Raw genomic sequence first — 27,396 nt, 5'->3', positions numbered from 1 at the left:
TTCTATTGATCCCTTTGCTGAACTGCTAAGTCACTGTCACATATATATATGACAGGCTTCTTTCAGCTTCTGTCTACCAAATTCACTCACAAGGCTTTGGTTAGTCTGAAACTATAATAGAAGAGGTGCCACATAATGGGACTGAACCCTGAACCATGTGGTTGGGAAGCAAGCTGTGATGGGCTTCTTTCAGTTTCTGTCTACCAAATCCACTCACAAGGCTTTGGTTAGCCTGAAACTATAATAGAAGAGGTGCCACATAATGGGACTGAACCCTGAACCATGTGGTTGGGAAGCAAGCTTCTTACCATGCCTGCCAGTAGTTTGCAGTTCTGAAGTTAAAAAAATTGTTTTTTATTCTGAATGAAAATAAATAATCATAGAATCAAGATGGCATGCCTTAAGCAATGTGAATCTTCCACCTATGCCAGTATATTAATATGACTAGCCAATAAGCGATTGGTATGTGGTCTGCTGATCTGCTAGAAATATCAGTCACATTACTCAAATCGCACTCGATTATCTTTAAAAAAGAGAAGGATACATTGGGCAATGTAGTTTCAGATAAACCATGTCTGAAAAAACTAGAAAATCCTGATTATGATCACATCCCTGTTTCACCAGACACAAGGCTAACCCACAACAATAACAACAGTACATAAAATAAATTAATCCAGTGAAATTGCTTTTTTATGAGAGGGACATATAAATATGTGGATGAGATAACTAAAACCAATGAAGGAACTGTATAAAGAAAGATATCAATAATTCTGAGATACTACAAGAAATATATGAAATATTTTACTGAGTGAATAGCAAGTTTGATTACAAAAATGTAGTTTTAATAACTGAAACCAAAATTAAATTAGTTACCTTAGAATTGTAGTTTACATATTGTTTAAAATCTTCATCTTTACCCAGCAATGGTTTCGAGATGATATGGTCAAAGGTAACTGCAACTGTAGGCACTAAATGACACTCCTCAGAATCAAGTAACCAGGTGAGTTTTTGTGTTTTTTTATAATCCTGAAATTGTAAAAGAGTAAAAATATTCAAAGGAGAAAAACCATTTTTCTTTAAAGAAACTATTAAAAACAAAATGAATAACTGAAATCTTTTTACAACTAGTACTACAATATCACCACCACCACCACCATCATCATCAATTAACATCTGTTTTCCATGCTGGCATGGATTGGACAGCTTGACAGGAGTTGGTAAGGCTGGGAGCTGCACTAGGCTGCATTGTCTGTTTTGGCATAGTTTCTATGGCTGGATGCCCTTCCTTATGTCAACCACTTTACTGTATGTACTGGGTGCTTTTTATGTGGCATTTGCACCAGAGATTTTTACTGGCTTATATTTTTCAATTCAGTAAGAGTTCTTCAAAGAGTTAAGGACCGTTTTGAAAGAAAAACAAAGATAGTACATGATTCATCTATTTTAAGCATTCCTTCATTTGTTTGTTTTAGGAATTCACGAAGATCAAATTACTTTTTTTTTTACATTCTTTATTATTTCATTTTTAATGACAATGCTTCTTTGAACCTTTTATCATTCATATTACTCCATCAAATGCATTGCTTATTCATTCACAATGTTTTGAATTACTCACATAATCTCATAGCTTTGAGATTTCGTAATGTGATTGTTTATTTTTAGAATGACATTGTAGGGTAGGTGTGAGAGACTGGATTTGGCCAGTTTGAATATAAAATAGGTTAAATATTGGGGCTGGATATGATCAGTTTAAATGCTAAGGGGTTAAAGAATAATCTAAAAGAGAAGCCAGGGCATATTATATATGCACTGACTTATAGTTTTCTTTCACTTTCCAGAAATAGTAGTGTGCATTATATAAAAACAATACAATTAGTAATACAAAAAAATAATCTACAAAATGTAAATAAACTACAAAATAGAACAATGTAAATAACATAAAAAATCAATAAACTCACAGTGTTTTCTAAATCCAAGCTGGCAACAATATTAGATACAGCACCGGCAGCATTCCTAATAAAACAATTGTTGAAATTTAGTTTTGTGAAGGCATCAAGTATATGCTGCTGCCGTGTCTGCCATCGTCATCGTCATCATCTAACGCCTGTTTTTCATGCTGGCAAGGGTTGGATGATTTGACAAGAGCTGCACCAGGCTTCAGTCATCTGTTTTGGCATGGTCTCTACAGCTGGATGCCCATCCTAATGCCAATCACTTTACAGAGTATGCTGGGCGCTTTTTATGTGGCACTGGCACATGTGCTTATTATGTGGAACTGACAAGCATGTTTTCCACATGAAACCGGCACATGTGCTTTTTACACGGCACTACCACAGGTGCTTTGTACATGGCATTGGCATATGTGCCTTTTACATGGCACCAGCAGGGTTGCTGAGTAATTTGCAAGACAAAATGTCTGTCAACATTTAAACGAAATTGAGATACAATGTTATGCATATTTCTGTGAACATTTCCATTTAATAGAATTATAATGCTAAGTGTATTTCTGTGAATATTTAAAACGAAATAGAGCTATAATGTTGAGTGTAATTCTGTCAATACATATAGAGACCAGGGCTGTAGGTGGTGGTGTAAGACTAAGAGACTGATGAAATCTACTCCACAAAAACAAGAATGGTCCCTATGAGAGGCTCCTACACATTTTCTGACAACCAAATTTTATTCACAAGGCTTTGATAGAAGACACTTGCCAAAAGTGCTGTGAAGTGAAATTGAAACTAAAAGCACATAACTGCAAAAAGAATTTCTTAACTACACAGAATATTGGAAATGAATGATAGTGCTTGTATGACAGTGACACTCATTTACAACTTTCATTTATTGTCAACATAAGGAGATACAAACATACACACTCACATGCATACATATGTATACAATAGGCTTCTTTTTTGTTTCCATTTGCCAAATCCACTCACAAGGCATTGGATGGGCTGAGGCTACAGTAGAAGACTTTCCAAGGTGTGACATAGCAGGACTGAATATAAAACCATGTAGTTGGGAAGCAGCCAACCTAACAGCCATGCAGGCACCTAATTGAAAGAAAGACATTAGGAATTTGACTCTTTAAGGGGGAAGGGCAGATCTCTTATGCTTTTTTACCTTAGAAAACAGAAAAATTTGAAAAACAAAATTCCAATGCAAAAAATTGTGGAGTTTTCAATTAGAAAATGTGATAATTAGCATTATAAACTTACCTTTTAATTGATTCAATTTTTAGATTTCCCCAGTTGATGAATGTTGCAATTTCTCCTTCTTTCAAGGACTCAGCATCTTCTTTTTCAATAATAATATTAGGTCCATAACATACAAGCTTTGTTCCAACAGAATCATTCTAAAACATAGAAAAGTAACAAATTCATATAAAATCCCCGTGAATACCATTGTCACTGCTAGCACCATATTCTATAATCGATGTAATTTATCATGATGATGATGATCATTTAATATCCGCTTTCCATGGGTTGGATGGTTTGACATGGAGCTGGCCACCTGCGATGTCCAGACTCCAATTGTCTGTTGTGACATGGTTTCTATGGATGGATGCCCTTCCTAATGCCAACTATTTAACAGAGTGTACTGGGTGCATTTTATGTGCCACTGTCACAGGTGCATTTATACAGCACTGGCACCAGCACACGAAAGGACAAGACTTGTGTGTGGAAGACAGCACTATTTCTTAGCTTGACACAGCTTATCAAGTACAGCTAATTGCCACATCTCCCAGTTCCTTGTCATTTCTTCAGTGAGGTCCAAAGTCCAATTATAAATGCTTAGCAATATTTCGTCCATCTTTACATTCTGAGTTCAAATTTCATTGAAATTAACTTTCATTCTTTTGGGGTTGATAAAATAAGTACCACTTAAGCAGTGGGGTCAATGCAGTTGATCAAGCCCCTTCCCTGAAATTGCTGGCCTTGTGCCAAAATTTGAAACCAAAATAATTTACTCAATAAGCTTGATTTAGGGGAATCTGCATATAAAAGTTATGAAACCCATAGCAACTGGATTGGTCAGTTTTAATACACTAAATAGATAGAAATGCTTGACTGCCTAATAACCATAGATTATGTTTATTATTGCACAAACTTACAATGGAATGAAACATCACCTTCATAATTTAACCTGCATTTTTCCATGCTTACATGGATTAGAGGGAATTTTCTGAGGCAAATTTTCTATGGCTGGATGCCCTTCTTGTTGCCAACTGTCACCTACTTCTGAGTAAGGTAATATTTTGCCCTGTGGCCAGATATGTTTTCCATGGAAAATTGGAAATGAATAACCTCACTTGTACCTGGCTTTAGGTAAAAGAAAATACAGGAGGATCAGTTAATTATGATTTTATTCAATATATTTCCCTCTCAGATTCACACACTCACTGCAGTAGTCCTTCAGTTTTTCTAAGCCCTGTTAAAGAACTTGGAAGGTTGGGCCTCCAGCCAGGCCTTTTGTGATATACCCTTAAAACCAGGAATTTTCCAACAGCCCCTTGTATATGTATACATCATTATCATTACTTAATATCCATTCTCCATGGGTTTGACTGGAGCTGATAAGGCTGGGGGCTGCACCAGACTCTATTGTCTGCTTTGGTATGGTTTCTATAGCTGAATGCCCTTCCTAATCTCAACCACTTTACAAAGTGTACTGGGTGCTTTCTATGTGGCATCAGCACCAGTGCTTCTAATGTGGAAACATATATATCTATCATCTTTTAACATCTGTTTTCCATGCAGGTATGGGCTATATGTTTGTATATATGATGGGTTTCTTTCAGTTTCTATTATACATATATCTGAAAGAAGGAATGAACTGCTGTAGGGCTACCATATATTATGGCAATGAGGGTTGCAGTTAACAAAAAAAAAAAACAAAAAAAAACTATCTATCATCAGTTAAAGGATGATTTTAATGAAAAAAATATTAAAAAAATTATCAAACCTTGGGATGCTTTGCTACTTCTTTTGATGAAGGGATTGCATCTTTAACAGTAACAGAAACAGCTCTGTCTTTAGTCAGAGCAGTATATCTTGGGACAATTGGATCAATAACCTGGAATGAATTATAATATACTGAGTATTACCAATACAGAAATACATTAAAACTTTGGTTTTGTCAAGTATATGTGATTAAGCTCCTCCAATCAACTAACTTTGATATAGAAATACAACATAATTATATTTTTATAACCCGTTAGACAAGAGATACCAAGCTTTAGTTAGGTTTAGCACCATTCTTTACAGTCCTTGAAACATTGAACCAATGATGAATGTTTTTCAAAGTTGCTCAACCTTCTAGGACACTGGTTCATAAATAAGGTTAAATGATCAAAAGGCGATCTTACGGTACGAGTCCAAAATATCGGCCTTTTCCGTAAAAAGTGTCTTCAGTGATCTTTACCAAAGATCAACCTTTTCCATTATAAGTGTTGGAGAGAAACAGGGAAACGTCATAAAAGCGAAAGAGATACAGAGAGCGCGATTTCTTTTCAAGGGGTTAGGGTTTGGGTTTCGGTTAGGGAATTCCGTCCCTAACCCTAAACATTAACCCCCTAACACCGTAGTGAAGATCGTGCAGGTGTTACGGAAAAGGTCGATCTTTGGTAAAGATCGCTGAAGACACTTTTTACGGAAAAGGCCGATATTTTGGACTCGTACCGTAAGATCGCCGATCAAAGATGTGCAATTAGACAGACTTAACTGTGGTTATCATTGGAAAGACACTAAGCAACACACTCAATCACACAAAAAAAAACAAAAACAATTAACTGGTTCATACTTTGCCAGTTTGGAGAAAAAAATGCAAGTGAATGGATGGTTGAAAGCTAAAATAAATGATGCATTAGAATAATTCAGTCTCAGAAGTTAACATTTATAAAAGAAATTAAATATTCAATCATAAATTGCTACTAAAATACTTTCCATTGCTCAAAGAAGTAGAATAACAAGAACTATTTTTGGAATGAAAAATTACCTTTTTGTTGATTGCCCATATTTTATCCCATTCCATCATGACTATTGATTTTGAAGAACCCTAGAAATAAGTGGAAAATAAATACAAATAAACAGAAATAAATGAATAATCATTTTGGTTGTTTAGGTTTTCCAACAATTTCTCAATTCTTTTTTTATTCTAATCAACAAAACAAAAAAAATCTATGACTGGTAATAAGTTTTCTGTCGAGGATCAGAAAGGAAATATAATCAATTAAAAAAAGATATCTTATATATAGGTTGATTGAAAAGTAACTCCCTACAGTACCTCACTATGCTGCAAGATGAGATCTGGCCAGCTATCAGTGCTTGAGAGAATATTGATATTGAAGATTTGATTTTCATGCAAGATGGTGCCCCTCCACATTTTGCTCTTGTTGTTTGTGAATGGCTGAAGGCCCACTTTGCTGGGAGATGGATGGGTCGTTGTGGTCCACATGAGTGGCCAGCCAAAAATCCCAATTTAACACCCTGTGATTTCTTTCTTCGGGGGTGGTTAAAGGAACAAGTCTACTATGCCAAACCAAAGACTTTGGAAGAACTTGAAGGGCGAATACGAGAAGTTATGTCTTCCATCCCACAAGAGTTCCTGGTGAAATCAGTTGATGCAATTCTTAGGTGACTCAAGAAGCTGGTGGTGACATTTGGAGCCCATATCGAATTTTTAATAAAACCTCATATCAAAAGCTTTCCTCTCATATTTATTCTTCTGTAAAAATTACAATTAATAAATAATTTATAAGTATTTTAAAATAGGGAGTTACTTTTCAATCATCCTGTATATATAAGAGTTTGTCATTGTTTGAATTTTTTTGTTCTGTAAACTAGCTGAGTCAGAAATATTATAAAGAAAAGAAAAGCCCAAAAGTAATACAATTTCTCAGCTTATTAAAACTGCATCTTCTGATGGATTCTTTTATTTGTTTCAGTCATTTGACTATGGCCATGCTGGAGCACTGCCTTTAGTCGAGCAAATCGACATTCTTTATTTTTCACAATGATTAAATGTGAATTAACAAAGTAATGCCTTTATTTTAATATCAAGGATCAAGTTTTTTTTTTTTTTACAGTAGTATTTCTCTCCTCCCACCATCTCTCTCTTTTTGTTTATGTATTTCTGTATCTGTTATCTTCTATCTTTTACTTGTTTCAGTCATTAGACTGTGGTCATGCTGGGGCACCACCTAGAAGGATTTTAGTCAAACTAATTGATCCCAGGACTTATTTTGTTGGTCACTTTTGCATAACTGCCAAGTCATGGGGATGTAAACACAACACCGGTTGTCAAGAGGTGGTGGGGGAGATACAAAGACACACACGATAGGCTTATCTCAGTCTTTCTTCATCAAATCCACTCACAAGAATTTGGTCATCCTGAAGCTATAGTAGAAGACACTTGCCAAAGGTGCCATGCAGTGGGACTGAACTAGGAACAATGTGGTTAGGAAGCAAGCTTCTTACCACACATCTTAAAATCTAACATTCATCACCATATCATCATCATCATTTAACGTGTTGTCCATGCTGGCATGGGTTAGATGATTTGACCAGGGTTGGTAAGTTGGAAGGCTGCATAAGATTCTGGTCTAATTCGGTATGGTTTTCTACAGCTGAATGCCCTTCCTAATGTCAACCACTCTGAGAGTGTAATGGGTGCCATTTGCATGACACCAATATCTGCCACAACATAATGCCAAAGGTCTCCGTCATTGCCTCTATGAGGCCCAACACTTGAAAGGAACTCAGCCACTTTGCCTCCCTGAAGCACTCAAAGGAACTCAGCCACTTTTTGCAACAAAATGTTTAACAAATAAATACAGCAACCATGACATTATTTATACAAGACTTACTACAAATAAAATTTTACAATTTCTATTTAATCTAAGCACAACTTACTTGAGCGATTATAAACTGTTTTAAGCCTTCAATAGTCATTCCTCTTCTTAATATACCACGAACAGTAGGGAAACGAGGATCATCCCTAGAAAAAAAAGATTTATAGTGTAGAAGTTTCTCAGACTTTATAAGGAATCAAACTTAAGATATTACTTTTACTAAAGTAGTTTGTGTCAGAGTAATAGGTCAAGTAGAATGAAAGTATTACAAGTGAATGATTCATCATCATTTTAGTATCTACTTTTCGATGCTTGCATGGATCAGACAGAGTTTATTGAGGCAGATTTTATATGGTCGAATGCCTTTCCTATTGTCAACCCTAACCTATTTTCAAGCATGGCAATATTTCCCCATGGTCAGACATGTTTTTGTAGAGTATTGGAAATAAATGACACTGTTTACATGAAAGACATTCATTTACAACTATTGCATGATGTTAAGTCAAGGAGACAAAAACACACACATATATGTGGAGATGTGGGTGAGTAAGTATACAAGCTTCTTTCAGTTTCTCTCAATTAAATCCACTCATAAAACTTTGGTTGGCATGAAGCAACAGTAGAAAACACTTGCCCAAGGTGCCTTGCAGTGAAACTGAATCTGAAACTAGATTGTTGGGAAGCAAACTTCTTAATTACACAGCCCCACCTATGCCAATCTGTAAGAAACAGCAGTCAAATCACAGACTACTGATTTAAAAAAAGAAAAAAAAAAGGAACAATATATTGGATACTATAGCCTGACAACAGGATGAGGAAGGGCAAGATATAAATACTAAACTGATGATAAAGGTGAGGCAAAGACAGGGAAACAAACAATACTTACCAACCGTCAACATGTTTTTCGTTCACAAACCAAGTGAGTTTTCGCTTGGACAAAACAGTGTTTTGTAGATTCAATCGGCTGTACTCATAGAGATAAGGTTCACGTAAACCTAGAAGAAAAACATTTCAACTTTTTATCTCAAGCTAAAAAGAATTTTTGCAACATTTATAATTATAGTGTGTTATTTTGGGGTAAAAAGCTCTTCAATGGAAAAAGTCAAAGGCTGCCCATGGGACTTATCTTTTACTTTATTAGACTGTGTCCATGTTGAGGCACTACATTGAAGAATATTTAGTTGAATAAATCAACTCCGAACTACCAAGTTATGGGGATGTAAACACACCAACACTGGTTGTCAAGCAGACACAAAGATATATACGATAGGTTTCTTTTAGTTTCTGCCTCCCATATCCACTCACAAGGCTTTGGTCTGCCTGAAGCTACAGTAAAAGATACTTGCCCAAGGTACCATACAGTGGGACTGAACCTGGAATCATGTAGTTGGGAAGTAGGCTTCTTACCACAGAGCCATGCCTATGCCTGAGTAAAACTTTCAAAGATTTTCCATTTTGAATTTATCAAAGAATCAAAGGTCTGACTCAGGACTAAACTGAATGAAAAGAAGTTTTCCAACAGGGAACATCTAAAAATGCTTTATCATAGATTGATTAATTCCGTATTTTGAGACTGATTCAATACTTTAAGTTCTTCACTTTTGATGTAACTATATTTTGGAGAAAATATGGAAAATGCTCTCTCTCTCTCTTTAATATGCACCTTGTAAATACATCCTCACCAACTCTCTTTCTTTTCCAGATGCAGAAACCATGCATTCACCTCTTCAACAAGACACTTGTTCCTATCCAGTTATCGCACTTTCACCTCCTCCAGTGTTATGCTCCACTCAGTTGAGGAGTCTTGTCTTGCAAGTACTTAGTGACATCATTTGTGCCAATGCCACATAAAAAAGCATCACACAGTATACTCTGTTAATGTGGCTGGTGTTAAGAAGTGTATCCAGCCATAGAAACCATGCAAAGGCAGACACTGGAGCTTGATGCAGTCTTCTGGCCCTTGTTAAACTGTTCAACCCATGCCAGCATGGAAAAAAGGACATTAAATGATGATGATGATGATGATGGTTAATCATGTTCTTAATGAATAAATTAAGAAAAAAATTGCAAAACATAGGATCAGAAAGAAGAACAGGGTAGATAATATCATTTGAAGTGTAAATCTACAGATTTATAACTTTTGTGAAAAGTATTGTGTTGTTTTTTTTCAGAAAATATTATTTCTACAATGCTTAATGTTAGAAAAAGTAACTAACACATTGGCTCCAATAACTAATACACAAAAAGAAAAAACTGAAAATTTAAAGCCATCAAACCCCTAATCATCATCATCATCATCATCATCATCATCATCATCATCATCATCATCATCCTTTAATGTTCATTTTCAATGCTGGCATGGGTTGGATGGTTTGATCAGAGCTGGCAAGTGAGAGAGCTGCACCAGTTTGATATGGCTGGGTGCCCTTGCTAATGCTTAAACACTTTACAGTATGTGCTGGATACTTTTAACGTGGCACCAGCACAGGACTCTTGCAGGCCAATCCTGTTCATTAGGGGATGAGGCCTTAACACTTCTGCTGAGGAGGACGGATCTTCTTGAGTACAGCAAGGCATCAGGTATATCAGTCATTTGTCATCTCATCCAAAAGGTTCAGCATTCAGAGATCATCCTAAGAATACATTAACCCTGATGTACACTCAATTAATGGGAAATCTTACCAAGTTTATTTAACTTATTGGTTAAACAGTCAGTCTTTTGTTTTGTTTTTCAGGTGTATAAAAATCAAGATAACCACGTGACAGCCCCACTTCATTAAAGATGTAGCAAACTACGAAAGATGTTACTGAAAAGGTTGTCAATGGCAATGAAAGGACTTTAATGAAAAATAAAAACAAATAAACAACTGACTGTTTAACACCAAATTAAACAATTGATTGATTAGTTAGTTGTATCTTACCAAGCTTTTTCAGAATCCAGAAATACTGCTCATCTCTGTCGTGATATTCAGTTGTACGAAGAGCATGGGTCACACCCTCTATACTGTCCACAATAGGACAAGCAAAGTCATAAGTTGGGTACACTCTGAAAATATAATGGATAAATGATTGAAACAAGAAATTTATCTTTAGATATACTAAACAGAATCAGCAATGCAATGAATAAAGAAGAAGTACATCAAATAAAAATACTGAAAGAAATATACTTAATAAGCACAAGGTGAGGTACATGACCTGTAAGTTAAACAGTGGCACTCATGATCACGGTTTCAATTACTTGACCAGGCAGTGTGTTGTGGGTCTTGAGTAAAACACTTCACTTTTATGTTGCTGCAGTTCACTCAGTTATGAACGAGTAACCCTGTAACAGACTGGCATCCTGTTGAAGGGAAATGTGGTGATCTCAGCGACTTATACACCATGAAAACTAGGTAAGTGATTCCGAGTCCTAGGGCTTCAAACAGTAATGTTCAATGAGCACATTAGTCCAAGTAGGAAGGCCAATGACTCTGCTTATATTTTGCTGTTAGGGAGATAAAGGTACATAGCTCAGTGGTTAGAGCATCAGGCTTATAATCAGAAAGTTATGAGTTCGATTCCTGGACCAAGCTATGTGTTGTGTTCTTGAGCAAGACACTTTACTTTTCATATTATTCCAGTTCACTCAGTTGTAGAAATGAGTTGTGAGGTCACTGCTACCAAGCAGTATTGGCCTTTGCCTTTCCCTTGGATAACATTGGTGACATGGAGAGGAGAGGCTAGTGTGCATGGGTGACTGCTGGTCTTCCATAAACAACCTTGTCCAGACTTGTGCCTCAGAAGGTATCTTTCTAGGTGCAATCCCATGGTCATTTATGACTGAAGAAGGTCTTTTAGGGAGATTAATGTGAAATTCTTACAGGTTTGCAGTAGGACAGAAGATATGAAGAGAAAGGAAGTTGCAGAGAAATTCAGTTATGAGCACGAAAACATTAACTGGTTGGTATGGAAGCCTTTGAGTTGTGACACAATGAAAGAGATGAGAGGGAATGGGGAGAAACATGTATAACAATTGAGTTTAAGAGGAAATAACAGAATTTCCACACAGCTAAGTGCAGGTATTGGCTGAAAAAAGTTTGCTTCCCAACCATGTGATTTCAGGTTCAGTCTCACTGTATGACTTCTTGGGCAAGTGGATTTAGTAGACAAGAACTGAAAGGAGATTGTTGTGTGTATGTGCTTAAGTGTGCATGAATGCACCTGTGCGTGTACAACTGTCTAAACATTACATGATAGTTGTAAATGAGCATCACTGTCATACAAGTGAGGTTGTTTGATTCCAGTCTTTTGTAAAAAAAAAAAAAAAAAAAAAAAATCTGGCCATAGGGAAATATCATTATGTTTGAAAAAAAGAGTGAAAGTTGATGACAGGAAGGGCATCTGACCATAGAAAAATCTACCTCAACAAATTCTGTCTGCCCCAGGTAAGCATGGAAAAGTGGACATTAGAACAATGATAAAATAATAATCATTTCTACTAAAGGCATAAAGGCCTGAAATTTTGAGGAGGGGTACGCAGATTTCATCAACCCCAGTGTTTCACTGGCACTTAATTTACCGATCCCAAAAAGATGAAAAGCAAAGACGACCTAGGTGAAATTTGAACTCAGAATGTGAAGATGGATGAAAAGCTGCTAAGCATTTTGCCTGGTGTGGTAACAATTCTGCCAGCTTGCTGCTTTATGGTGAAATAATAATCATCATCATTTAATGTCCATTTCCATCTGGTATGGGTTGTGTGGTTTGACAGAAGCTGATAAGGCCAGAAGCTGCCTCAGGCTCCACTGTCTACTTTGGCATGGTTTCTACAGTTAGGTGTCCTTCCAAATGCCAACCACTTTAGAGTGGACTGGGTGTTTACACATGGTGCTTTTTATGTGGCATCAACACCAGTGCTTTTTATGTGACACCAGCACCTATGCTTTTTATGTGGCACCAGCTCCAATGCTTCCTATATGGCACCAGCACTGGTGCTTTTTACGTGACACCAGCACCAGTCCTTTTTACATGGGACCAGCACTGGTGCTTTTTATATGGCACCAGCACCAACAGGGTCACCAAGTAACTTGCAAGACAAAAACACCCTCAGCTAGTAGGAGGGAGTAGTAGTGAGGGTGGTGGTGGCTTTGTACCAGCTGATGAGAAATTAGAGATATAGAGGGACAAGGGTAAGCATCTTACTATACAGTAGATTAGGTATGTGGCTATTAAGGGTAACAGTCGATAAGCAAGGTGTTAATGATAGAGGACAATATAGAGGAGAGATGACATAGAAAGGGGGTGATTGGTGGGAACATGGAAGAGGAAATGGGAAGTGGTTTAGGGTGGTGAAAGAGATAACTGAGAAAGCAGGGGGATGTAATATGCACCTATTCTGTTCTCAAGTGATAGAGAAGTGATGGGTGTTAGGGGATGAAAGGTGAGGGGAAATGGTTGATGAAGGAGAGCTCCAAATAAGTATTGGCAGACATTTCACTAGTGAGTTTGTAAACTGAGCAAGAAATTAGACTATTGGAAAGTGTATTTCTTGATACACTATGCCAGAAAAACTAAATGATTATACTCTGATCATAGTTCTGCCCTGTCAGGACTATCTTGGAGTTAAACAATAAACACTAGAAGTAATGTATGATGTAGACTATAAAGAAAAATATACTTTTAATAATTGTCTTACTTGTATTTGTCACCTGTTCTGATGTGAATCTCTGGTTTACAACGGTAAAGTGTTGGATCACGCATACAACCATTAGCAGAATTCATGTCAATCTTAGCACGAACACAACATTTTGTTCCAAATTCTGTACCTGATTTCATTTCTTCCCACATTTTCAAGTTTTCAGCCATGCCTGGATAATATATAAAAAACAGAAAATTAAGGATTCTCAGTATAATCTCCTGACCTGCTAGAAATAGAAGCCAAAGCCCTTCAAATTACACTCTAGCATTTTACAAAAGACAGACACATTGAATAATGTAGACCACTGTTTAGAAGAAAAATAAACAAAAAGGATAGTTATGGCTGGAATACCTTCAATATAGAGCTGTTCAATCAGGTTTCATACAAAACTAAACAATAAATTTTTGTGTTGATAAAATATATTTGTTCAGTTGACTATGATCAATCAAAGCCCAGCTTGCATTCCAGTAGTAATAAACCACTGGTCTGTCTCCATGTGAGCTTTTCTACAGCTTCAGTATTGCTGCGCCAATAAATCCAAGCACAGTCAGAGCATTGCACAATGAAAGCCCAATTTAGTGTTTATCTCATCTATTAAAGTCTAATATTTTGAAATTTGATCTCCACTTCTTACAACAGACATCGTACATGGTTGCTTGACCTGCCAGAAACAACAACCAAATCTCTTTCAAACTATAACCAACCATCTTAACCCTTTAGCATTCAGGTTTCTCAGTCAAATGTAATACTTATTTATTCACATTGTTTTGAATTAATCAGGAATTATTTTGTAGCTTTGAGATTTTGATGAGGTAATTCTTAATTTCTAGAATGAAATTGTAGGGTTGGTGTGAGAGGCCAAATCTGGCCAGTTTGAACATAAAACAGGTAGAATATTTTTGTTGGATATGGCCAGTTAAAATTTCCTGACCACATTAGTTAATGTGCCGGTTTAGGACTAAGCAACAATAGTATTTTAATTGCTATGTTGCAAAGCATCAGAACAAACAGCATAGCAGTACCATGGATTAAGGCATGAAAAGGACAGAAGTCGTAAAGCAAGTGAATTTACTAACACAAACTATAGAAGGTCAGTCAACACACTACAGAGAACTAGATATACTTGGCATTACACACAACATGCAAACTCTTTCAAGAACTTACTTTGGTTTCTTCGTGCTGATTCTTTCTTTTCTTCTCTTTCTTGTTTCATAATGTCAGGATTGGTATCATCAACATAAGCATGACCTTCTTTGATTAGTTTCAAACAAAGATCAAGCAGGGTATCAAAATGGTCTGATGTATAGCTTAGAACATCATACTTAATGCCAAGTAGTTCGACATCTTTGAGAATTACCTGTTTAAAATATTGTATCAATAAACATGTAAGAAGATCTTGTTTTCAATATTTAACAAATTATATGTAAAGGCTTTTTTTTTTGCATGGGACCTCAAAAAGTCTGGCTTGTTGTCCAGTAAGACACCCCTTAGCTTTTGTTAAAGTATGTTTCTAGAACCCACTTCAAACCCAGGCTACATCTGATAATTGGAAGTGACTTGGTTGGCGAATCCTCTGCGATGCTTGACAATCAACAGCAAGATGAGCTGCTACAGATCACACTATCCCAAAGTGTGTATGCATGTGACTAGGGACCACATGAACTTGTATCCCCACTGAAACTCTAAACACTTGGTCAGAGCTGGCTCAACTCACCACAGGGGAATGCCACTGCAAGTACAAGTAAGCACATATAAGGGGTTTCAAGCTCTGTTTTAAAAACACTTGAAATTCATTCATCATAGATGGAACTTATGTACCACACCCATTTAACCAAGTGGCCCTTGATCATAAAACTCTTGTTCCAACAATTCAATGCTGACCCCACTAAATGCTGAAGAATCAACCAACCAGTTCCAAGCACAAAGACATTGTATTTTACCATTCACTAAGTTTATTACATAAACATCTGAATATCTTTAATCTTTTATCCTTTACTTGTTTCAGTCATTGGACTGTGACCATGCTGGGGTACCACCATGATGGGTTTAGCTGAACAAATTGATTCTTATATCTACTTTTCAAAGTTTGGTACTTATATTATCAGTCTCTTTTGTCAAACTGCTAATTTATGGAAATGTAAACTGAAGGATTTTCGAGCGAGATCGTTGCCAGTGCCTCTGGACTGGCTCTTGTGCGGGTGGAACATAAAATACACCATTTTGAGCGAGGCCGTTGCCAGTACCACTTGACTGGCCTTCGTGCGGGTGACACGTAAAAGCACCCACTACACTCTCTGAGTGGTTGGCGTTAGGAAGGGCATCCAGCTGTAGAAACTGCCAAATCAGATTGGAGCCTGGTGTAGCCATCTGGTTTCACCAGTCCTCAGTCAAATTGTCCATGGAAAGCGGACATTAAACGATGATACCGGTTATGAAACAATGGTGGAGGTGGGGTAAATACAGACACACACACACATACACACATGTATATATACATATGTGATGGGCTTCCACATGGTTTCTGTCTATCAAATTCACTCACAAGGTATTGGCCAACATGAGGGATATAGTAGAAGACACTTGCCCAAAGTACCACAAAATGGGACTGAACCCAAAACCATATGGTTGCAGAGTGAGCTTAACCATACAATTTATTCAGTCTATGAATATTGCACAAGAAGAAATACTTAAATGTTGATATTTAAGTATTCACAAAACTGGAAAAATTATTAAAAAAAAAAAAAAAAAAAAAAATTCAAACAAATCAACAAGTGCAGGCATGGCTCTGTGATAAGGAGCTTACTTTCCAATCACATGGTTCTGGGCTCAGCTCCACTATGTGGCATCTTGGGCAAGTGTCTTCCACTATAGCTTCAGATACACAAAGCCTTGTGAAGAGATTTGGTAGATGGAAACTGAAAAAGCCCATCGTCTTTACATACATACATATATATATATATATCATCATCATCGTTTGATATATATATATATATATATATACATACATATATACACGCACATATATCATCATCATCATCGTTTAACGTCCACTTTCCATGCTAGCATGGGTTGGACGATTTAACTGAGGACTGGTGAACCAGATGGCTACACCAGGCTCCAATCTGATCTGGCAGAGTTTCTACAGCTGGATGCCCTTCCTAATACCAACCACTCTGAGAGTGTAGTGGGTGCTTTTACATGCCACCGGCACGACGGCCAGTCAGGCAGTACTGGCAATGGCCATGTTCAAAATGGCGTATTTTACGTGCCACCCGCACAGGAGCCAGTCCAGCGGCACTGGCAACGATTTCGCTTGAATGTCTTTACATGTGCCAGGAAGGCAACACTAGGCACAGGTGCCATCACGATTTCGCTTTCGCTTGCCCCAACAGGTCTTCGCAAGCCGAGTTATGTGTCCAATGAAGGAGACGACATTGGCATGGGTGCGAGTCGTTGAATTTAGTTCGATTTCGATGATATATATACATATGCACACATACATATCTATGAGTGCGTCATTGTGTCTGTGTTTGTCCTTTTCAACTACTGGACAACCGGTGTTGGTGTATTTACATCCCTGTAACTTAGCAGTTAAGAGACTAATAAAACAAGTACCAGGTTTAAAGAAAAAAAAAAACAAAAAAAGCAAATAAGGACTGAGGTCGATTCATTGAACTAAAAGTTCTTCAAGGCTGAAATGGCAAATATGATAATTTCATTCTGAAATCTAAAATCAGCAGAATGCAGTTACATGGGAAATTACAATAATGACTATAGAAAAGGGTAATAAATTTTGTTACCTGCTCAAATACATCACTTTCCTTGGCAGGGTTCGTGTCATCAAATCTCAAAATCAAACGTCCTTCAAACAATTTTTGATAATATTGATTTAACAAAGCAGCTTTTGCATGGCCAACGTGAAGATAACTGAAAATATATTAAAAATAATAATAAAGAAAATATTATATACAAAAAATACACAACCACACCTTTACCTAAGAGAAAAACTCTTAGGTAAAGGTGTGGTTGTGTAGGAAGACGCTTACTTCCCAACACATTTCTCGGTCCAGTCCCACTCTGTGAAACTTTGGGCAAGAGTCTTCAACTATAGCCTTGGGCTGACCAAAGCCTTGTGAGTGGATTTGGTAGATGGAAACTGAAGGAAGTCCACTGTATATGTGTGTGTATATATATATATATATATTGTTGTATTTGGGGATGGTCATATTGTCAGTTTAGCCAATAAAAGCACAAGCACTATATATTTGGTGTTCACTTGCTTCAGTTTATTTTATATTAATCGTATTTCAGCCAGAGTTCTTTCATCACACTTCTGTGACCTCATCAGTGGTCCTTTGCTTTCTTCTTTGTGTGTCTTTCCTTCTGAAATATGATTACTATAAAATAAAGCTGAAGTAAGTGAACACCAAATATATAGTGCGTGTGTTTTTATTGGCTAAACTGGCAACATAACCATCCCCAAATACAACAATTTCTGTTTCAACACATGAATTCACATCAAGAATCTTGCAAAACGTATATACATACATACATATATAAGGGGCTTCCCGTTTTCCTATGTGTTCGTTCCGTTGTCTGTGGTTTATTGTTCTAACGTCCTGTACCCTGATATGCATGTATATACACATGTAGATGTAAGTATGTACATATATGTGTGTATACATGTATATATATTCTTTGTATTATATATATATATATATATATACACACACATACATACATACTTATATCTATGTGTGTGTATTTGTCACCCACCACTGCCTGACAACTGGTGTTGGTGTGTTTATGTCACTGTAGCTTAGCAGTTCAGCAAAAAGATAGAATAAACACAAGGCTTAAAAGCAAATAAGTACAGGGGTTGATGCATTTGACTAAAAATGCTTCAAGGTGGTGCCACAGTCTAATGCCTGAAACAAGTTAAAGATTAAAGATACAGAAAAAGGCCCCAAAATGCTAAAATGCATCTGACGCTCTTGATTGCCATTGCTGGGACAAATTTTTGTCTTGCTCCTCTGATATTGTGATTTTAACATAGCAAGTTCATAAGCAATGTTATTTCAGGACAAATGCTGGAGTAACTGGCTTATCAAACTGTGTATACATTAAGTATGATACACAGATGGCTATTTTAATCCAACACTGACTCAGTTGTATACACCAGATTTATAATCATATATATTTTTTTTTGTCAATGAAAAACAATATGTAGCAAAAAAATATTCAAGGCTAAAACCCAAAGGTCAAAAGATGTTTGTTCCAACCCATCCTCTCCCAGAAAATCTCCAATTTGATACCAACTGATTTCTGACTAAAATAACATCTATGGAAGACTAACATATGATGCCTTACCCACTTGCTTCTGGAGGGAATCTTACTACTACTTCTCCTTTTTTAGCATTTGGCAATTCAACAAATTTGCCTTCTTCTTTTCGGCCCTGAAACAAAGAACACAAACAAAAAATGTACAAGAATGAAACTTAGAAAATTAAATAGAGATCATATGTGAGAAGTGTTGTTATGATAAACCATTACATATAGAACATATAAGAACAGAAATATTACAAAGTATTCACTATGTGCAACAGAAGCAGTATTACTTTAGAACAGTAAGCTGTATGTCATATTTAATGCAAACACATCATGGAAAGCTTAATTAACTGCAATATTTCTCCTGATATACTATCTTAGGACAAATACCACAGTTAATTAGGTTTTCCAACATGTATTTGCATTAAATATGATACAGTTTGCTACTGTAAAGTATATCATGATATTAGCATTATACTCTCCAGGACCTGACTTCACTTTATTATTCCTACCCTATTTTATATCTATTTTCCCAAACTAGCATGTGAAGGATGGCTTTTGTAGAATCATTTGAATTTTTTGGCTGGATATTCTTTCTACAGCTAACCAAATAAATTGTAATGGAGGTCAGCTAAAATGGAACAAGTTTGGTAGTTTTTCAGTAGTTAGTAGTAGTAGCAACATTTGAACATATGACCACATGGTCAATTATTCCAACACCAGAACCTCACAGCTCAGTTCATTTTTATGCCAACATTTAAACAATGCGTCTCTATCACACATTGTCATCATTAACATTATTGTTTTAATGTTCATTTTTCCATGCTTGCATGGTTCGGATGGAATTTGTTGAGGCAGATTTTCTATGTCTGGATGCCCTTCCTGTTGCCTACCCCAGGCAAGGGGGCAGTAACAAAGACACATGAACACAACAGGCTTCCACACTGTTTCTAACTACCGAATCCATTTACGAGGCTTTCATTGGTGAAGGGCTATAGTATAAGACATTTGCCCAATGTGCAACACAGGGAGACTGAACCCAAAACCATATGGTTGGAAAGCAAACTTCTAATCATGTAGCGATACAGTTTTCCAGCTTACAAGCTCCTGTCAAACCATCCAACATGGAAGATGGATGTTAAATGATGATGATGATGTGTATTAAAGCATGTAATATAGGCCCAACTTCACATATAGAGCTTGGGTTGATTTTTGAGACCTTTTTTTTTTAGAAAACAAATGTGTGTCATAAAAGCCATCAAATATGGTACCTACAAGGCCTAAAATTTCTTAATTCTGAGCTTTTTCAATCCCATCATAGAACATAAAACACTGCCTTTTGTTGGTTTATTATTTGGTAAAAACCTGTCCCCTGTTCCCTGCTCACATTCTCTAATCCCTCATCTTCTAGCATAAAGTCAACCCTCACCTTGCCTTGAGTATCACAGCCCCGCAAGCAGCACAGCGACCTCACTAGTGCTGGTGCCATGTAAAAAGTGCCAAGTACAGGCTGTAAAGTGGCTGGTATTAGGAAAAGCATCCAGCTGCAGAAACTGTGTCAAAGCAGACATAATGCAGTCCTTGGACCCAACAGATTCTGTGAAGCCGATCAACCTATGCCTGCATGGAACATGGATATTAAATGATAATGATGAGGATAAATAATAAATTAATGGAAGTGTGAATTGAGCAAAACTTACTTCTTTCAGAGTGTCGAGTTTAAGAGAAGGATTACTGAGAACTGATTGGAAAATTTGTTGTGACGTTAAGAAGTTATAGAAACGCAGAGTATTTTGGGGTACATTTGCTTTCTGGGTCATTTGCTGCCATCTTTTACTGACTGGAAAACAAACAAACAATGAAAAACAATTAGGATATTATTTAATTTCCACGAGAGTAAAAACTAAGTTTGGTTAAGATGCCAGACAACAAATACAAAGAATTGCAATTTCAAATCCTGGTAGCTTTGTATTGTCATATTTAATCCCTGATGGACCCAGAGCAAGCAGACTTCTAGTCAAGGCATTTCAGTGTGATTATCCTAACTTATTTTCAGAAACAGCATCTCTAGGACTACATAATCCAAAGTGCACATCCATTTTATAAGAGATTTTAGGAAGATTTGGCTGCTATTTCCAGCCATTTGAATGATCAAATAGCAGCTCTCTCATTGGCTTGGCTAGTATTGTGTCTAATTGCTTCAGAGGCTTATTTTTACTCCAGCGTGTTTAAAGTAAAGTAAAACTTTCAGTTACGACAATCCAGGCACAGAACTGGATTAGGAACAAACAACATTGATAAAAAGTACACTGACATAGTGCTGAAAGTTTAGTGTTACAGGGTTAAACATTAAAATATTAGAGAAATGTCAATAACCTGCTGTAAATAGTGTACAACTAGCATAGGCATGCATCCTCTATAATGCCTTCCATTTCTGTAACTCAATAATGGTATGGTTAATTGCTGCCTTTTGAGGTAGGGGTCCACCAAGGTTCCGTCCTCAGCCCCCTATTATTTACCATAGTCCTCCAGGCAATCACAGAGGAGTTCAAGACAGGTTGCCCCTGGGAGCTCCTCTATGCTGATGACCTTGCCCTAATTGCGGAGTCACTATCAGAACTAGAGGAGAAGTTTCAGGTGTGGAAGCAAGGTCTAGAATTGAAGGGCCTTAGAGTCAACCTAGCTAAAACCAAAATCCTAATAAGTAGGAAGGTAGATAAAACACAAACCCCTTCAGGTAGATGGCCCTGCTCAGTATGTAGAAAAGGAGTAGGTAGTAACTCTATAAGATGTACCCGGTGCAAGCTATGGACACATAAGAGGTGCAGCAACATCAAAGGCAGGTTAACTAGCAAGTTAGTTTTTGTTTGTGGCAGATGTTCAGGTGCAATAAAGACTGCAAACAAACAGGAAACAACTTCTATCTCATTCCAGGGTGAAAAACTAGAGGTAGTCGATAGCTTCCGCTATCTGGGCGACCAAGTTAGTAGTGGGGGTGGGTGCGCTGAAAGTGTAGCTGCTAGAATAAGAATAGCCTGGGCAAAGTTTAGAGAGCTCTTACCCCTGCTGGCGACAAAGGGACTCTCACTCAGAGTAAAAGGCAGACTGTATGACGCATGCGTACGAACAACCATGCTACATGGCAGTGAAACATGGGCTGTAACTGCTGAGGACATACGTAAGCTCGCAAGGAATGAAGCCAGTATGCTCCGTTGGATGTGTAATGTCAATGTGAATACCCGTCAGAGTGTAAGTATCTTGAGAGAAAAGCTGAACATTAGAAGCATCAGTTGTGGCGTGCAAGAGAGACGATTGCGCTGGTATGGACATGTGGTGAGAATGGAGGAGGATAGCTGCGTGAAAAAGTGCCACACCCTAACAGTTGAGGGAACCCGTGGAAGAGGTAGGCCCAGGAAGACCTGGGCTGAGGTGGTGAGGCAAGACCTTCGTACATTGGGCCTCACCGAGGCGATGACTACGGACCGAGACCTTTGGAAATGGGCTGTGCGTGAGAAGACCCGGCAAGCCAAGTAAGATCGTTGCCAGTGCCCCTGGACTGGTTCTTGTGCAGGTGGCACATGAGATGCACCATTTTGAGCGTGGCCGTTGCCAGTACCGCCTGACTGGCTCCTGTAGGATTTTCGAGCGAGATCGTTGCCAGTGCCCCTGGACTGGCTTGTGCGGGTGGCACATAAAAGACACCATTTCGAGCGTGGCCGTTTTCGTGCGGGTGACACGTAAAAGCACCCACTACACTCTCTGAGTGGTTGGCGTTAGGAAGGGCATCCAGCTGTAGAAACTCTGCCAAATCAGACTGGAGCCTGGTGTTGCCATCCGGTTTCACCAGTCCTCAGTCAAATCGTCCAACCCATGCTAGCATGGAAAGCGGACGTTAAACGATGATGATGATGATGATGATGATCTTTCAAGAAATTAGAAATAGACAATACTTACAGTGGAGTTGTTTCCATATAAAAATATCTGCCAAAGTCAGCTGGTGTCCAACTAAATATGTAATTGGTCCCAGAACTTTATCTAGGTGATAAACATCTTTATCAAAGGAAGCATCAGAGAACTGGGTCTGAGCAAAATCAATCCAAAAATCAATCTATTTGGATAAAAAGAAAAAGAAAAAAAAAAGCCAATATATATCAATACTATAGATATATGGAAACAATTGTGCTAATAAGGTAAGCTTAACCCATTAGCATTCAGATTACTCTGTCAAATGCAATGCTTATTTATTCATGTTGCTTTTAATTAATCATGCATGCATTATCTCATAGCTTTGAGATTTCAATGATGTGACTGTGCATTTTTAGAATTACATTTTAGGGTAGATGTGAGAGGCTGGATCTAGTCAGGTTGAACATAAAGCAGGTAGAATATTTTGGCTGGATATGGCCAGTTTAAATGCTAAAGGGTTGAACAACATCTTAAAAAATAAACTATATCTTTAAAATGACAGTAAGTTGTGTTTATATGTGATGGCGTACGGCCTCGTGGTTAAGGCATTGCACTCACAATTACAAGATTGTGGTTTCAATTCCTGAACCAGGTGGAGTGACGTGTTCTTGAGCAAAACACTTTATTTCATGTTTACTCAACCATAGAAAGTTAACTCTACAACAGACTGACAACCTGATCAAGGGAAAAGTTGTGACCTAAGTCACATATACACCATACTTTGAGTAACCAGCCTAATGAGTTCTAGGAATTGGTCACTATACACCATGGAAACTGAGTAACCAGCCCTACGAGTTCTAGGACTCAAAATAGTACTAAATGTATGCTTATAGATGGCAGAGAAAAGTGGACTACTCATACATAGAGAATAGCAGACACATCTTGAATAACTGATGCTCAGAAAATATTTTGAGTTGAAATTTTTTATAGAGATGATGGTAGCAGTAAGTGTGTGTTAAATTTGAAGTATTGTTTTACTGCTTTTATTGAGCAGGATTAGCAGATTTTGCAGAAAATGTATATTATGTTTTACTTGCTGCAGTCATTGAACTGTGGCCAAGTTTGGGCACTGCCCAGAAAGGTATTGCCAAACAAATGAACCCTAGTACTTATTCTATTGATTGCATTTGCTGAACCATTAAGATACAGGCATGTAAACATACCAACACTAGTTGTCAAGTGGTGGTGGTGATGGTGGAAAAAAGAACACACTCACATTACATATATCAGCAACATCATGGTTTAACGTCTGCCTTCCATGCTAGTATGGGTGATACACACACACACACACACACAACCGGCTTATTTCAGTTTCTGTCTACCAAATTCACTCACTAGGCTTTGGTCAGCGTGGAGCTATAGTACATGCTTGCCCAAGGTGGCATGAGGTTGGGAAGCAACTTCTTATCACAGTCATGCCTGCACCTTATATATATATTGGGTTGGCAACGAAGTTACCATCGTTTTTTTTTATTAAAATTTTTCATTGCATCATATGTATGGCAATTTGTTTTTGTTAATGAGAAAAATGGAAAATAAGAGTGAATATTAATTTTATGAGTGCTGTGTATTAAATGCATAAAATTGTGCATAAAGCATATGTATATATAAAATGCATTAAGTAATCATCATATTCCAATTTCTTGCACTTTTCAGTGAGTACCAGGCGAGCGACTATCATTCCATACAGACACAATGCAGCCTATGGTTTCAGGCTTTTGGGATAAAGTTTTCAAAAATAAACCAATAGGTTTACCATTGATTCCATGAAATATTCACAGGTCCTGCTAGTATGTATATTAAGAGTGGAATCCTGGATTTATCTAAGATGTTTTGGTATATGAGTAGACGAGTTAGCTTTCCTTATTATATATCAATATGTGTATATGCAATTGTGTAATTTAATGACAAATATGCATATTGGTGTAAATATGTACATATATAATTTTAAGAGTTGAAATTTATAATACAATATGGAGAGGATTATGAAATAGCTGCAATCATATGAAAAGCATGAATCAGTATTCACCTTTCGTATCTCCTGATTGAGGATATAAAGTTGTGGTACAGTTAGATGTACAATTGCTATTGTTGAGTTTAAAGCCCCATGTAGAATGTATGTCACAGATTATCATCATCTCTGTAACATAATGCAATAAAATGTTCCCCTGATGACTTGTGGTTATGCATCCAGTTGCACTTGGAACATCCAATGCTGACATTCCAAGCAACCACAAATGGTGAAACATACACAGGGAACTAATGATTTTTTGAACTTGTGTTTATTGTAATTTCTTATATATATATATATATATATATATATATATATATATATATTCTTTAACTTGTTTTGGTCGTATGACTGTGGCCATGTAGAAACAGCACCTTTATGGGTTTTAGTTGAAGAAATCAATCCCGGGGCTTATTCTTTGTAAGCCCAGTACTTATTCTATCAGTCTCTTTTGCCGAACTGCTAAGTTACAGGGACATAAATACACCACCAAGCGATGGCGGGGGGGGGGGAGACACACACACATGTATATATATATATATATATATATATATATACATACACACACACACGTGATAGGCTTCTTCCAGTTCCTGTCTATCAAATCCACTCACAAGGTTTTGGTTGGTCTGAGTCTATAGAAAACAATTGCCCAAGGTGCCACACTGTGGAACTGAACCTGGAACCATGTGGTTGGGAAGCACACTTCTTACCACAGAGCCAAGCCTAGAAACAAAGAATTGGTTGTAACTTATTATTGTTAATATTCATCTCAATATTAAGTAGAAGGTGGCAAACTGGTAGAATTGTTAGCACACAGGGCAATATGTTTAGTGACAGTTCATCTGTCTTTATGTTCAGAGTTCAAATTCCACCAAGGACGACTTTACCTTTCATCCCTTTCAGGATTGATAAATAAGTACCAGTTGAATACTGGGGTTAATGTATGTGACTTACCCCCTACCCCTGAAATTGTTGGCCTTGTGCCAAAGTTTAAAATTAATATTAAGTACAAATTTTACCTCAGTTGCTTCAAGCAAAGAAGAGCCATATAAAGGACTTGAATTTGAACGAACCAAATACCGACACATTGATGCATCTCCTTCAAGAGTTGTTTTACTGTGAAAATAAATTATAACTGGTCTTGGAATAAAATTACAACATGATTAGTCTTTTCTTTTAATGAAGCTGTAAATAAGTAAAAAGGAATAATTCATGAAAAGGCTTCCAGTCAACTAACTGATGTAAATCAAGTCTTAACTTCAAAGTCAACATCTACTAAAGACTGAGGCATAAGGCTCAAAGAAATTCCTATGAAGGCTTCGGGTGCATAGTGCTTTGGTTACTGAGTTCATGATTGTTACATAAGGCATTTCATTCATGTGGTTTCAGTTTGCTCAACTGAAAATGTGTACCAGTAATACCTGGGGGAATTTAACCTTGCATTGTCAAGCTGGTGTTCCATTCAGGAGGGGCAAGTTTAATACTCTTAATTGCTTAAATGCTACTGAAACCAAAATAAACTCTTGCTTAAAGGGCCAGTAATTTAGAGAAAAACTTTAAAATTGTTGAGTGTACAAGGTTAAAACAAAGTCTACTGGGTCTCTACATTGCTGCAAGTGTCTGCCTGGGGAAATTCAGAGAACCAGTAACATACATAGCACCAGAACTAAGCTCAAAAGTAAGAGCACATGTTTCAGATTCCTCATCAAAGTTAATTGTACCTAACAGTGGCTTGGAAATAACTGTACCTAAGTTGAGGTGGTCTTGTCTTGTGAGTTGCTTCATGACCTCACTAGTACCAGTGCCATGTAAAAAGTACCCATTATACTTTACAAAATGATTGGCATTAGGAAGGGTGTCCAGACATAGAAACCATGCCAAAGTAGTGTGTACCACCAACTCTCACCTGTTTCCAAGCAAGGTAATATTTCCCCACAGCCAGATATGATTTTACAAAATATTGGAAAGGAATGATACTGCTTATGTGACAGTGAAAGCCGTTTTCAACTATCCTATAATGTCAAAACAAGGGGGACACACACACATGTATATATATATATATATATATATATATATATATATATATATCTATATATATATAAATATATATATATATCTATATATATATCTATATATCTATATATATCTATATATATATATCTATATATATATCTATATATCTATATATATCTATATATATCTATATATATATATGTATACATATATATATATATATATATCTATATATATATATATATATATATATATATATGTATACATATATATATATCTATCTATATATATATGTATATATATATATGTATATATATATATATATATATATATATATATATATATATATATATATATATATATATATATATATATATATATATATATATATATATATATATATATATATATCTATCTATATATATATATATATATATGTATACATATATATATATATATATATATAGATAGATATATATATATATATATATATAGATATATATATATATATATATATATAGTATACTATATATATATATATATATATAT

General features: G+C 36.6%; 1 protein-coding gene across 2 annotated transcripts in view; it reads right to left on the bottom strand.

The window, feature by feature from the left end:
• Nucleotides 1–27,396, bottom strand: part of LOC106868415 (bifunctional glutamate/proline--tRNA ligase) — a 63,539-nt gene that overhangs the window by 28,954 nt on the left and 7,189 nt on the right. For both annotated transcript variants that reach the window (XM_089360130.1, XM_052971851.2), the window contains 15 exons: nucleotides 25,854–25,950; nucleotides 22,809–22,962; nucleotides 20,555–20,694; nucleotides 18,897–18,982; nucleotides 17,327–17,453; nucleotides 14,691–14,883; nucleotides 13,524–13,695; nucleotides 10,771–10,895; nucleotides 8,736–8,844; nucleotides 7,911–7,995; nucleotides 5,995–6,054; nucleotides 4,963–5,073; nucleotides 3,216–3,352; nucleotides 1,959–2,013; nucleotides 874–1,026 (listed from right to left, as the gene is read on the bottom strand). In XM_089360130.1, coding sequence (XP_089216256.1) covers nucleotides 874–1,026; nucleotides 1,959–2,013; nucleotides 3,216–3,352; nucleotides 4,963–5,073; nucleotides 5,995–6,054; nucleotides 7,911–7,995; nucleotides 8,736–8,844; nucleotides 10,771–10,895; nucleotides 13,524–13,695; nucleotides 14,691–14,883; nucleotides 17,327–17,453; nucleotides 18,897–18,982; nucleotides 20,555–20,694; nucleotides 22,809–22,962; nucleotides 25,854–25,950 — 1,804 coding nt within the window. The remainder of the gene's footprint in view (nucleotides 1–873; nucleotides 1,027–1,958; nucleotides 2,014–3,215; nucleotides 3,353–4,962; nucleotides 5,074–5,994; nucleotides 6,055–7,910; nucleotides 7,996–8,735; nucleotides 8,845–10,770; nucleotides 10,896–13,523; nucleotides 13,696–14,690; nucleotides 14,884–17,326; nucleotides 17,454–18,896; nucleotides 18,983–20,554; nucleotides 20,695–22,808; nucleotides 22,963–25,853; nucleotides 25,951–27,396) is intronic.

Source organism: Octopus bimaculoides, chromosome 11 (genome assembly GCF_046866305.1).
Source record: "Octopus bimaculoides isolate indiv1 chromosome 11, ASM4686630v1, whole genome shotgun sequence".
NCBI classification, from domain to species: Eukaryota; Metazoa; Mollusca; class Cephalopoda; order Octopoda; family Octopodidae; genus Octopus; species Octopus bimaculoides.
This window is presented reverse-complemented; position numbering and strand designations above follow the sequence as displayed.